The 14,124-nt window shown below is 44.0% G+C and overlaps 1 protein-coding gene across 1 annotated transcript; it reads right to left on the minus strand.

Moving 5' to 3' along the window:
• Positions 1 to 1,445: 1,445 nt before the first annotated feature.
• LOC120039228 (axin interactor, dorsalization-associated protein-like) lies at positions 1,446 to 11,369 on the minus strand. The gene is made up of 6 exons (XM_038984713.1): positions 11,148 to 11,369; positions 3,853 to 3,907; positions 3,681 to 3,744; positions 3,341 to 3,437; positions 1,850 to 1,974; positions 1,446 to 1,637 (listed from the first exon to the last, which is right to left on the minus strand). The coding sequence occupies exons 1-6, from the start codon at positions 11,367 to 11,369 to the stop codon at positions 1,541 to 1,543; spliced, it is 660 nt and encodes a 219-aa protein (XP_038840641.1). The 3' UTR covers positions 1,446 to 1,540.
• Positions 11,370 to 14,124: the final 2,755 nt, after the last annotated feature.

The following is a 14,124-nucleotide window of genomic DNA, read 5'->3' on the forward strand; positions in this document are numbered from 1 at the left end:
TATTCCTGATTTAAGTGGGTAATTCTGGTAATTACTATGGACACTCCTGCAAAGCCTTCACTAGTCTTACGCGGCAGTGGCTATGTTAGTGAGAATCAAATATGTGATTCATTATGACTAACTGATCTATGAATAATGAGTCGTTTATTTTATGATGCAAGGTCATTTGTATATCAGTCATCAGTCACCTGCAATGTCAAACAAGCCCAGTGAAAATTTGACATGTTAGGTTTCGCTCCTTTAGTAAGTGTAAAGAAGGACCACTTCAAACAGCATTTTGTTTATTAAAAATGAAAGCAGTGTAAATTGTCACTGATTAGTGTCTCTTAATGCCGTGTTCAAAACAACTGGGAACTCAGAAATCTCCAACTTCAGTGTGTTCAAGACAACTGGGAACTCTGAAAAAAACGAGCTCCGACTGGGAGAAATCTTTTAAGTCATCCAACTCGGAATTCCACGTCGGGAACTCTGGCACCTTTCTAGAGCTCTGACTTTTCGACCCGATGATCACTGACGTCATGATTTGACCAAATTTTTTTCAGAGTTCCCAGTTGTCTTGAAAGCACCATAAGTGTATTCAGTTAGTGCCATTACAAAAAAAAAAATATTAATAAAATGGAGACAATGTTTTAATAGTGGTTAGCCAGTGTGTCCTTGATGGGAACAGCATTCAAAACAAAGGTAAAAGTCAACTTCAGTTACATGCAGCATCCTTTTCAACTCCCTTTATAACAGGATGACATCATAGCATCTCAGAATCCTTTTTGAATGCTAAAAAAATGCATCCTTCCTCCCATCTTTGAAGTAATCACACATCTAATGTGATAGATTAAAGCAAATATCCCAATATATTACTTTTACCTATTAAATAACGCCAGATCAGTGATAAGGATGTAAGTAAATGAACAGGGCAGTTATATATTTTCACTGTGGCAGTGTCAGCACCAGGATATGACATCATCAATAGACCACTTGAGCACCTATGACCATGTTGATCCTCTTTCATCCCCAAAGGGAAAGGCAGAGGAAGACTAAAGACGAGGCTGGTTGTTTGACATACAGTACCAATTGCTAACTCAACTCTTCTTTTCCATTGAGCGTCATGCAGAGAGGAGAAAAAAAGTGATCGCTAATTGGCACCAGAGGGGTCAAATACTGCATTTTGTAGCTTTAAGTTTATGGTTTAGGCAGCTTGTTGGCCATTAGCCAAATGATCTTTTCTCAACAAGTTCAAATCACGTGAATGCATCCAACTGGTATTTACGACTTCACAACTGGTAAATTCCCACCTCCCACTTGGTTACGAAGCAGCATTATACAGTAGTGTGCTGTCACCGCTGTAGTTAATATGTGTCATCCAGGGCCGTCCTATCACAGAGTTGAGGTTGTGGCATTTGGGCCTGCTGGGTTTAGTATTGTTGATGTGAGTGGAGGCAGATAGGGAGTCGGTACACCAAACTTTGCTGGATGTCTGATGACTACAGTGGAATTCTGTGGCGCTTCTGCTTTCTTGATGTGCTCTACTCTGTGACCTCGGTTATTAATCTTTGTGCAACGTCTGGTGGAGGTAGAGATAGAGTGGCTTCTTGGTCAGGAGCTGGAGCTTCTTCCTCTTGAAGTCAGTAGGCTTCTTGTACCTGACATCCGATAGCATAAATAAGTGATTAATTCAAACGGTATATTCAAACGGCAGACTGAACCAGAACCCCCCCCCCACCCCCCAAAAATAGCTAAAATCTGAGATTCTCAAAATAAATAGTTATCAAATTTAATTTATTTTCATCTTAAAATAAAATAGTGAGTACATTTAAAGAAAGTTAATCTGGAAAACACAAAATGTGTCACTCACAACTCGATCACAATGGGACCAGGTTTGATCTCATCCATTTCCATGAAGGCAAAACATTTTGTGCTGGTAAACCCCTTCTTGGGTTTATAGTGCTTGAACTCAAAGAAAATAGCTGCCCCCGGAACATGAACACAATTCAGGATTAACGATTGTCTGCCCAATCCCTCTGCAAGGATTTGAACATAAACTGACACTGTATTAGCTTAATATTACATGATACCGGCTAAATAGAGGCCCCACTACTAATTCAGTAGAAATAGAACGTTTGACTACCTTTTGGTAGTCTCTCGATATGTCTCTGGATCTCAATGTCTACGCTGAAGTGAATGTATGTGTCCTCCTTTCGGGTTGCCACAGGTGTGTCTTGCACTGGGTTCAAATCAATGCCACTCAAATCTGTTGGGAAACAAAACGTTCAGATTCACTTGGGCTGTTCTGCAGGAATAAATTATATTTATAAAAATGTACTGTCAAGTGTCAACTCAACAGAGATAATTATTTTAACATTTTTCTAGATTATCACTGTTTCAGACCTTACCATTTCAGATGTGAATGTAAGCAACTCATCTCAGCAATGTAAACAATGTAGCCTACATTTAGTACCTTTCACACTAACTGTCATGTAGGGATCAATGCATTGCCCAGCATCTTTCAGCCCAATCTTGTCAATCTTTATTGTGAGCAGCGACATCCTGGGCTCTGAGGGGAACCGTGGCAACAATGTACCTGTTGGAGACATGAAAACTGTAACTTTCTAAAGATACAATAATTGCAGAAAACATTCCCACGTTCCCAGAACTAATGCAGCTGAAATCAAGATAATGGTACCGTCCCAAATGGAACCCTACTCCCTATATTATTATACCTTGATTTCAACAAGGAACACAGACTGAGACCAAGGTCTCTTTTACAGCTGGGCCCTGCGTATACATGTTTACACATACAGTTTATGTACAATGATTAAGAAACTACACAAAACAATCACACACAAAAATACAGCAGCAGATTGTTACATTTACACATAGGTTATTCCCCTAGGCTAAGATGACATACACGTTTTGGTGAATGCTTATAAAAAAAATACATTGTAAAGTAGATTCAACAACTAAAGCTATCTAGTAGTAGTAGGATAGGGTTTTTGATAATAACAAACTGTCCATTAGTAGGCAATCATATTCATGCTACGACAAAACTATAAAAAGACAGACCCATTCAAACCCATGCCAGCCCCTTACTTCTCAACCAAACCATACCTTGCAAAACTGTGAATGGAGCAGGCAGTGAGGACAGAGTGACGAAGCCATGCAGAGAGACAGGGAACAGAGGAGACAGCAATCACAAAGGCACTCAAAACAGGGCCACAAAGCCAAAAAAATAACCATGGCAAAATTACACAGTCAGATTCAGAATAAAGACCAATGATTATGAATGCTCTATATACACCATAGATTACAAATAAAACACAGTATTTGTTGAGTTCTTACCTGGTACTCTGTTGGGAAAGGACTCTGGGGAGCCTGCTCCTGTAGCAGCATCCTCCTCTTCTTCCACCTCCAAGTTCTCCTCCTCCCCTGGGGCAAGGATTCTCCTGAATGTAAGATTTCATTCATTAGATTACTTGTTGAATATTTACAGGCTCAGCATGATGTTAGGAGATTAGGTCATTCAGATGGGGAAGCCATTGTTGAATTTTTAGTAATACCGTTTGCTTTACTCCATAATTTGCTCTGATTTGTTCTGATTATTGTGTACTTAAACAAAAAACTCTGTATTTACATTGGGTACGACAATAAGTGGCCTGCATTGTGATGGTTCATCGATCTTCATTTACCTCAAGGGCACTGGCTGCACATCAAAAGCAAAATCTCTGTTATACGTCAAAATACTGTTGATAACTGTTGAGAGAAAAGCACAATTAACACATTACATTGCCAAAACATTCAACTAATGATGAATAAAGCATTCAGATGTTGACGATATCATATTCTTCCTAGTATACATACTGATTTCCAGTTTCTTCAGATCTTCCAACTTGAACTCCTCCTGAGATTGTGTGCACTAAAGGATCAAAAGAAGATGGAAAATATTGAAATGTTCAAGAATTTGCTGAAGACATGAATAGATTTGAGCCAATTGTCACAGCCTTGGAACATCTGACAACTCTGACAAAATCTTCCTGTGATTCACTGACACGGTTGTGTTACAGAGTTAAATGCATATCATAGAAGATTAAGAATTAGAAATCATAAAAAAACAGAATGAGTGTAACATCATACGTTAGTCATAACACAGACACTGGATTTTCATCAATATGATAATTGGCTGGCGAGCCGGAACATGTTCACATACACACTTAATTAGATGAATACTCAAGACAAAGGAGATGAATGTGGACTACAGGAAAAGGAGGACCGAACACACCCCCATTCTCATCGACGGGGCTGTAGTGGTGCAGGTTGAGAGCTTCAAGCTCCTTGGTGTCCACATCACCAACAAACTAACATGGTCCAAGCACACCAAGATAGTCGCGAAGAGGGCACGACAAAACCTACCCCCCCTCAGGAGACTGAAAAGATTTGGCATGGGTCCTCAGATCCTGAAAAGTTTTGACAGCTGCACCATCGAGAGCATCCTGACTGGTTGCATCACTGCCTTGTAAGGCAACAGCTCGTCCTCAGACCGCAAGGCACTCCAGAGGGTAGTGCATAAGTTGCCACAAAGTTGCGTAAGTCCAAGCTTTCCTCCAGATGAAAGCTGCTTGTTCAACAGGCTGACGGGTGGGTCATTCTGGGGTACCTTTCTCTTCTTTCTTATAGAGCCGTCCAGACGTACAAACTTGAAAGCCTCCTCCCCAGAGACCAACCAGACAGACACAGAGAGGGAGATATTTACAGACACAGAGGAAGAGCGAGAGAGAGCTAGGGAGAAAAAAAAGTTGAGAGATGTCCATATACAATATTATAAATGTGTGTGTTATGTGTATGTTACCTGAGTGGGACGTGCAGAAGGGCATGAGACGAAGGAATGTGGAGTATTGGGGAAAGTAGTGGAATGTGTTAATTGTGCGGGTGCCCATGGAGCTGGGGATCAGAATTGTCCCATGCAGGAGAGGTAGGTTGAGGTTTCCAGGGTAGTGCAGACATTGTCATATGCTGAGGCAGTGAAGAAAGGAGAGGAAGATGGGTTAAGGGGAGGAGTGGTGAAAGTAGTAGAGACATACCAGTACAGAGGGATAGGCCAAAAAGTGATATAAGTTTCAGTAAGATTGGATTTTTAGCATTTATAGCAATAGTTATCAATTGTACTACAGGGATGGATCAGGAGTCCAGTTCCTTGTGGTCTTGTGAAAGCCAGTCTCACGGGGTGTCTCTAATGAAACAACAGACATTGCTACTGGTAAATAAGAGCATCCCATGTATAGATGAAAACAATAAATCGGGCATTAACACACACTACATGGCCAAAGGTATGTGGACACCTGCTGGTCAAACATCTCATCAAAATCATGGGCATTAATAAGGAGTTGTACCCCCCTTTGCTGACATAACAGCCTCCATTTTTCTGGGAAGGCTTTCCACTTGATGTTGAAACATTGCTGCGGGGACTTGCTTCCATTCAGCCACAAGAGCATTCGTGAGGTCGGGCACTGATGTTGGGCAATTAGGCCTGGCTGGCAGTCGGCGGTCCAATTCATCCCGATGGGGTTGAGGTCAGGACTGTGCTAGCCAGTCAAGTTCGTCCACATCGATCTCAACAAACCATTTCTGTATGGACTTTGTGCACAGGGGCATTGACATGCTGAAACAGGAAAGAGCCTTCCCCCAAAACTGTTGCCACAAAGTTGCAAGCACAGAATCGTCTAGAACGTCATTGTATGCTGTAAGGCTAAGATCTCTTCACTGGAACTAAGGGGCCTACCCCAAACCATGAAAAACAGCCCCAGACCATTATTCCGCCTCCACTTTACAGTTGACACTATGCATTCGGGCAGGTAGTGTTCTCCTGGCATTCGCCAAACCCAGATTCGTTCGTCGGACTGCTAGATGGTTAAAGCGTGATTCATCACTCCCGAGAATGCATTTCCACTGCTCCAGAGTTCAATGACAGCGAGCTTTACACCACTCCAGCCGACGCTTGGAACTGCGCTCGGAGATCTTAGGCTTGTGTGTGGCTGCTCAGCCATGGAAACCCATTTCATGAAGCTTCCGACGAACAGTTCTTGTGCTGAAGTTGCTTTCAGAGGCCGTTTGGAACTCGGTAGTGAGTGTTGCAACTGAGGATGATTTCTACGAGCTATATGCTTCAGCACTCGGCAGTTGTCTGTGAGCTTGTGGGCTACCACTTCGCAGCTGAGCCGTTGTTGCTCCAATATGTTTCCACTTCACAATAACAGCACTTACAGTTGGCAGCTCTAGCAGGGCAGAAACTTGACAAACTGACTTGTTGGAAAGGTGGCATCCTATGGTGGTGCCACGTTGAAAGTCACTGAGCTCTTCAGTAAGGCCATTCTACTGCCAATGGTTGTCTATGGAGATTGCATGGCTGTGTACTCGATTTTATACACCTGTCATCAACAGGTGTGGCTGAAATAGCCGAATCTCCTAATTTGAAGGGGTGTCAACATACTTTTGTGTATATATAGTGTATGTAGTACTTGTCAGTAAACAGCAGCTTGAACTAGCTAACTAGCTGGTTTAGCTTACTCAAGGGTTCACATATTCTTCTACACACTCCATTTTATAAATTACCTTTAAGTAAAGGAGGCTCCAGGGGAAGGTTTGGCTTCTTGATTCGTTTTCTGTTGATTGATTCATCGTCATCTGAAGACTCATTTTCGCCCTGTTCTTCTCCAGGCGCCCTCAGTTCTGACTCCAGATCATCCATGACTCACCGTTCAAAGTTCGACCTATTTTCATTAACAATCACGTGAAAGGCCAAAACATATATTTGATGTAGGTTGTTTAGCAAAAAGTGTGAATTTGCGCCAAACACCATGCACGATACCAGCGTCTTATCAGCAACACAAAAAAAGTACTTTCGCCCACGTAATAGTAGAAAAGTGGCATTAATTATTCATGACAAAAATAATTGACTTGACTAAAAATGATTCATATTTCAGTAATATTTGCATTCAATTTGGGGTTCAGCACATTTTCCAAGGTCAAATAAATGCCTCCAATGCAATACACTGTATATGAAATACATATTGGTTTATAGGGAGAAAACTATTCTAGGTGCCAAAGTAAAATCATCAAATCAAATCAAGTTTATTTTATATAGCCCTTCGTACATCAGCTAATATCTCGAAGTGCTGTACAGAAACCCAGCCTAAAACCCCAAACAGCAAGCAATGCAGGTGTAGAAGCATGGTGGCTAGGAAAAACTCCCTAGAAAGGCCAAAACCTAGGAAGAAACCTAGAGAGGAACCAGGCTATGAGGGGTGGCCAGTCCTCTTCTGGCTGTGCCGGGTGGAGATTATAACAGAACATGGCCAAGATGTTCAAATGTTCATAAATGACCAGCATGGTCAAATAATAATCAGGAGTAAATGTCAGTTGGCTTTTCATAGCCGATCATTAAGAGTATCTCTACCGCTCCTGCGGTCTCTAGAGAGTTGAAAACAGCAGGTCTGGGACAGGTAGCACGTCCGGTGGACAGGTCAGGGTTCCATAGGCAGAACAGTTGAAACTGGACCAGCAGCAAGGCCAGGTGGACTGGGGACAGCAAGGAGTCATCATGCCCGGTAGTCCTGACGCATGGTCCTAGGGCTCAGGTCCGAGAGTGAGAGAGAAAGAAAGAGAGAAGGAGAGAATTAGAGAGAGCATACTTAAATTCACACAGGACACCGGATAAGACAGGAGAAGTACTCCAGATATAACCAACTGACCCCAGCCCCCCGACACATAAACTACTGCAGCATAAATACTGGAGGCTGAGACAGGAGGGGTCAGGAGACACTGTGGCCCCATCCGATGATACCCCCGGACAGGGCCAAACAGGAAGGATATAACCCCACCCACTTTGCCAAAGCACAGCCCCCGCACCACTAGAGGGATATCTTCAACCACCAACTTCCTGAGACAAGGCCGAGTATAGCCCACAAAGATCTCCACCACAGCACAAACCAAGGGGGGGGCGCCAACCCAGACAGGAAGATCACGTCAGTAACTCAACCCACTCAAGTGACGCACCCCTCCTAGGGACGGCATGAAAGAGCACCAGTAAGCCAGTGACTCAGCCCCTGTAATAGGGTTAGAGGCAGAGAATCCCAGTGGAGAGAGGGGAACCGGCCAGGCAGAGACAGCAAGGGCGGTTCGTTGCTCCAGAGCCTTTCCGTTCACCTTCACACTCCTGGGCCAGACTACACTCAATCATATGACCTACTGAAGAGATAAGTCTTCAGTAAAGACTTAAAGGTTGAGACCGAGTCTGCGTCTCTCACATGGGTAGGCAGACCATTCCATAAAAATGGAGATCTATAGGAGAAAGCCCTGCCTCTAGCTGTTTGCTTATAAATTCTAGGGACAATTAGGAGGCCTGCGTCTTGTGACCGTAGCGTACGTGTAGGTATGTACGGTGGTGTTGGGTGGTGGTGTTGGGATTACTGGTGTTGGGATTACTCACTAGGGTCTGTAGAATCTATATATGGTGTTATTTTATGGGGGACTGAGGTCTATGGCAACACTTTCTACTCCCCCCAGTCCATAGCCCCCAATACAATACACTATAGAGTACCACAGTATGAGTCATAATACGCATAAAATAAATTGTTCCAATCGTTTTTCCCTTACTGGATTATAGAAACACTTAAAATAAGGTCTGTGTTTCGTGTAGGCTTACCTTTGAGTGACATTTTGATAACTGTGTAAATCTCTCTAGGTCCAGGACAAGCTGACTTATCAATATATTCGCTTGTATTTACCCCTAAAAATTAAATGCTAATTAGCTGCTAATGTGGCTATCATAAAGAACTAAAAATGCCATGAATGATCTGGATGAGACTGCCGAATCGAGACAAAGGTAAGAATCTCTTGATTAACTATATCTAATGTTAGCAAAATGTAGTAATGAATACATTTCTTTAAATTGACAATTCTGTGAACTGTTTTGTGCAAGTTTTAAATTGACACAATATACCTGTTTGCAAAGGTCAGCTAGAGATGACGTGCAGGAGCTTGCAGGGATTTGTAGTCTTGCATGTCTACTTTGATGCTAATTAGCATTTTAGAATCTGAGAGTAAATAGACCCGAATATATTGATGAAAGTCACCTTGTCCAACAGTGATTTAAATGGTTATCAAAACGTAATGCCAGGGTAAGCCTATACAAAACACAGCCCTTAAGTGTTTCTAAAATTCCTTAAGGGGAAAAATAAATGGTGGAAAAATGATTAGAACCATTTCCCTGTTCGGGTATTATGACACCGCCACTTTGGGGCTCTATAGCTGGGATAGGCAACTCTGTTCCTGGAGTGCAGCAGGTACTACAGGATTTTGTTCCAACTAGGTACCACACCTGACCAACTGAGCTAATTGATCAGTTCAGTGATTGCCTAAATTCAACACACCCGCTGTTCCAGGTTGGTAAATCAAAAACATGAAGGGTCTGCGGCACTCCAGGCCCATGGTTGCCTAGCCCTGCACTATAGGCCTATAAATTACATATTGGCTTAAATAGAAACAACTATTCTAGATGCTGAAATAAAGTGGGGTTGTGATTACTCACTAGGGTCATTTTAATTTGACTTTATAACAAGAGGGCTTTGTGTTCGAGCCTATTTAAGAAATAAGAGGTAGGCCTAACTGTTTCACAGGCAATTATAGGCTATACTATCCATAGATCTAGCCTATATAATAATGAGTTAACAACAATATACTGGAATAAAATATAATAAATTAGGGAAGGGAGTTTGTTGCAGAGATCTGGTGTTGGTGGAAGAACTGGTAAAGGGTGGACCTAGTGCTAAAGTAGGAGTTGACTGTACTGATAGTGACACTGTTGTCTGGGGTGATAAGCGTTAACTGTGGAGTTGACCGTACTGATAAATGCATAGATGAGAATAATTTGACACAACAGATGATAAATTAAAATAAGGCTCTTGAACCACCAAATCTGAAGCATTAATTGTATGGGGGTGGCATGGATGTTGTGAACGATCAGAAAGTTAAGACTCAAATGTTGTGTGTAGGGGGGGGGGGGGGGGGGGGGGGGGCAAAAATGCATTTTGGGATTGTCATCATATTTCAATGGCAATACATTCCATTATGCAGCATAATGAAAAATGTGATTTCCAATTTTGTGAGGAAGTTGACAAAACCTTGCAATGGCCAATTGGAAAACCAATTGTCACTAAACATAGTGTCAAAAATCTTAGGAATATGTGGGACAAGAATGGAGGTTTTGTTAATCAGCCTCAGCCTCAGTTTAGCCTCAGTTTTGTTAATCAGATTGAGGAATAGGTTGAGTTGACCAATCCGTTGGGCCGTCACCCATATGTAATGAAATAGGAGATGAGGATGACAGCACAAATTTAAGTCGGTGCAACAGTCAGACTAAACTAACTGATACAAAAACACCAAACACAGAGGGGGGAGGAGAAATGCAGTGAAAGGTAAATATGGTGAAGAATGTGTCACACAGCACAAGAAACCCCAAACACTTTTGTTTTTGTAAATCACCAAACTGTAAACAAGCACTGATTGTGTTGGCATATCTCCAGATAGTCAAAAGGATGTTGAATCTGCTACTTTTCTATGCAACTCAATCATGTTGAGTTCAAGTACAGCCATTGTAAAATGGATTTAGTTTTAAAGGGGACTGTGACACAGCTATACAATCTATTGCTAGTGACAACAAAGATCATAAACGATGTCCTCGGGCACCCCGTAGTGCCGGAAGACGTGGGTGAACAGAGCTTCCGCAGTCGGTAGGGCCGTAGGGAGACCGGGCAACGAGATAAGACGGCAGGACTTAGGGAACCGATCCACAACGACCAGGATCGCCGTGTTTCCCTGAGACGGGGGAAGATCAGTGAGGAAATCCACCGATAGATGAGACCACGGCCGTTGTGGAACGGAGAGGGGTAGTAACTTCCCTCTAGGCAAGTGCCTAGGAGCCTTGCTCTGGGCACACACCGAACAGGAGGAAACATAGACTCGCACGTCCTTAACTAAGGTGGGCCACCAGTACTTCCCCCTAAGACCCCACACTGTCCTCAAAATCCCCGGGTGACTCGACGAGGGTAGACTATGAGCCCACCGAATCAATTGATCACGGACAGCAAGCGGCACGTACCTACGACCCTCCGGGCACTGTGGAGGCGCAGTTCCCCCCTTAGTGCCCGCTCGTTGTCCGCGTCCACCTCCCATACTACCGGTGCCACCAGCCTAGCAGCCGGAATGATGGGAATAGGATTGATGGACCGATCCTCAGTGTCGTAGAGACGGGACAGCGCGTCAGCCTTAGTGTTAAGGGAACCTGGTCTATACGAGATCGTGAATCTGAATCTGGTGAAAAACATGGCCCACCTTGCCTGACGAGGATTCAGTCTCCTAGCTGCTCGGATATACTCCAGGTTACGGTGGTCAGTCCAGATGAGGAAAGGGTGCTTAGCCCCCTCGAGCCAGTGTCTCCACACCTTCAGGGCTTTAACCACAGCCAACAGCTCCCTGTCCCCCACATCATAGTTTTGCTCCGCCGGCCCGAGCTTCTTCGGAAAAAAAAGCACAGGGGCGGAGCTTCGGTGGCTTACCCGAGCGCTGTGAGAGCACGGCTCCAACCCCAGCCTCGGATGCGTCCACCTCCACTATGAACGCCAAAGAGGGTCAAGATGTGCCAACACCGGAGCGTCGGTGAACAGCGCCTTCAAACGGAGGAAAGCTCTGTCCGCCTCTGCCGACCACTGCAAACGCACCGGCCCCCCCTTCAGCAGTGAGGTAATGGGAGCCGCCACCTGACCAAAACCCCGGATAAACCTCCGGTAGTAATTGGCAAACCCTAAGAACCGCTGCACCTCCTTTACCGTGGTCGGAGTCTGCCAATTACGCACGGCTGAAATGTGGTCACTCTCCATCTCCACCCCTGAGGTGGAAATGAGGTACCCTAGGAAGGATACAGACTGTTGGAAGAACAGGCATTTCTCAGCCTTGACGTACAGGTCATGCTCCAACAGTCGACCAAGCAGCCTGCGCACCAGGGACACATGCACCTCGCGTGCAGCGGAGTATATCAGAATGTCATCAATATACACCACTATACCTGCCCGTGCAGGTCCCTGAAAATCTTGTCTACAAAGGCTTGGAAGACTGATGGAGCATTCATCAACCCGTACGGCATGACGAGGTACTCATAATGCCCTGAGGTAGTACTGAACGCCGTCTTCCACTCGTCTCCCTCCCGGAAACGCACCAGGTTGTAAGCGCTCCTGAGATCTAGTTTGGTGAAGAAGCGCGCCCCGTGCATTGACTCAATCGCTGTGGCTATGAGAGGTAGCGGGTAACTGTACTTCACAGTGATCTGGTTTAGGGCTCGATAGGCAATACACGGGCGCAGACCTCCCTCCTTCTTCTTCACAAAAAAGAAACTTGAGGAGGCGGGTCAAGTGGAGGACCTAATGTACCCCCGATGCAGATATTCGGAGACAAATGTTTCCATAGCCGCCGTCTCCACCTGTGACAGGGGATACACGTGACTCCTGGGAAGTGCAGCGTCTACCAGGAGATTTATCGCACAATCCCTACGACGATGGGATGGTAATTGAGTCGTCTTCTTTTTGGAGAAGGCGAGAGCCAAATCGGAATATTCGGGGGGAATGCGCACGGTGGAGACCTGGTCTGGAGTTTCCACTGTAGTAGCACCAACGGAAACCCCTAGACACCTCCCCGAGTACTCTCGCGACGACCCCGTGAGAGCCCTCCGTTGCCATGAAACAGTGGGGTCATGACAGGCTAACCAGGGTAGATCTAGTACCACGGGAAACGCAAGAGAGTCAATGAGGAAGAGACTGAGCGGAAACGGTGGCCTCCCTAATCAACCCTGACCATAATGGTCGACTAAGGCGTGAACTGGGAAGGGCATAGCCACTGGAACAATGGGGATCCCTAAACTATGGGCAAATTATCTGTCTATAAAATTCCCAGCCGCGCCTGAATCGACGAGCGCTTTATGCTGGGAATGCGGGAAAAACTCAGGAAAAGTAACATACAAAAACATGTGTGCAACAGAGGGCTCTGGGTGAGAATGGTGCCGGCTCACCTGGGGTGACGCCAGAGTGCCCTGCCTGCTGCCTCGACCCCCAGAGGAACAAACCCGGCACTGACCGGCAGTGTGACCTCTGCGGCCACAGATGGTCGCAGAGGTCTGGACGTCTTTGGGTAGCCAACAGGTTATCCAGCCAAATGGACAGGTCCACCAGCTGGTCGAAGGTGAGGGTGGTGTCCCGCTGTTTAAAAAAAACAACTAAAAATGGCATATCAGTTTGGATACTGTAATATCCATATGTGTAAACATACTGAATTATAATTGGATGCATTTTACCGCCATATTATACTGTGCTATGATTGGTAAAGACCACCCAAATGGTTAGGTCATGGTCAGTTTGATGCTGGTTGGCGATACGTGAACATGCCAGTTATAGCTAGCTAATAAAGAGCTACGTTAAGAAATATCCTGTAGTACTGCATTTTATTATTTTGTACAAAGCGTGCAAAACAAGACAGATACTAGGCTGCAACTGGGACAACATTTCGTTTTTGCAGGGGGGTGTTGTAAGGGGCTTAATACAGTTGTATTCCAGCCACTAGGGGGTACTCTGGTGAAGCCCATGGGAAATAAAGAAATATAGTTTAATTGAATTGGGAAGAGTAAAAATGAAAAACTAAAGAAAGACTGTAAACGGCTGTTACCTGTGCTAACATTATTAAAAGTGAAGTAAACCATACTTTTTGCATTGTAGTTTATATGATAAGCTCATTGGAAGGGTAACATACACAGGATGTACATAAATGGGCATAAACACGTGACACAGAAAATAAAATATTGACATTTAGGAATTCAAAATGCATCTAAATATATTTCTTTCTGTCTATGGAATACATAAAAAAATGTAGTTAAAAAAAAAATATATGTATAAAATATACTTGTCTGTACAGTAAGTAAATGTAGGAAATCCAAAATGCACAAAAATATGTTTTTGTAATGTCTATGTGTATAATATATACTTGTCTGTAAAATAATGCAGAAGCAATAAGCATTGTAAAGGATGATAGAACACATCA

Source organism: Salvelinus namaycush, unplaced genomic scaffold (assembly GCF_016432855.1).
Source record: "Salvelinus namaycush isolate Seneca unplaced genomic scaffold, SaNama_1.0 Scaffold260, whole genome shotgun sequence".
In the NCBI taxonomy this organism is placed as follows: domain Eukaryota; kingdom Metazoa; phylum Chordata; class Actinopteri; order Salmoniformes; family Salmonidae; genus Salvelinus; species Salvelinus namaycush.

Coding starts and splice junctions, on each gene's coding strand:
- LOC120039228 (XM_038984713.1), bottom strand. CDS start 11,369: ATGTTTTTCACCAGATTCAGATTCACGATCTCGTATAGACCAGGTTCC. Junction 1,975..3,340: donor CAGAGTCCTTTCCCAACAGA/GTACCAGGTAAG, acceptor AATTGTGTTCAT/GTTCCGGGGGCAGCTATTTT. Junction 1,638..1,849: donor GGTCCCATTGTGATCGAGTT/GTGAGTGACACA, acceptor ATCGGATGTCAG/GTACAAGAAGCCTACTGACT.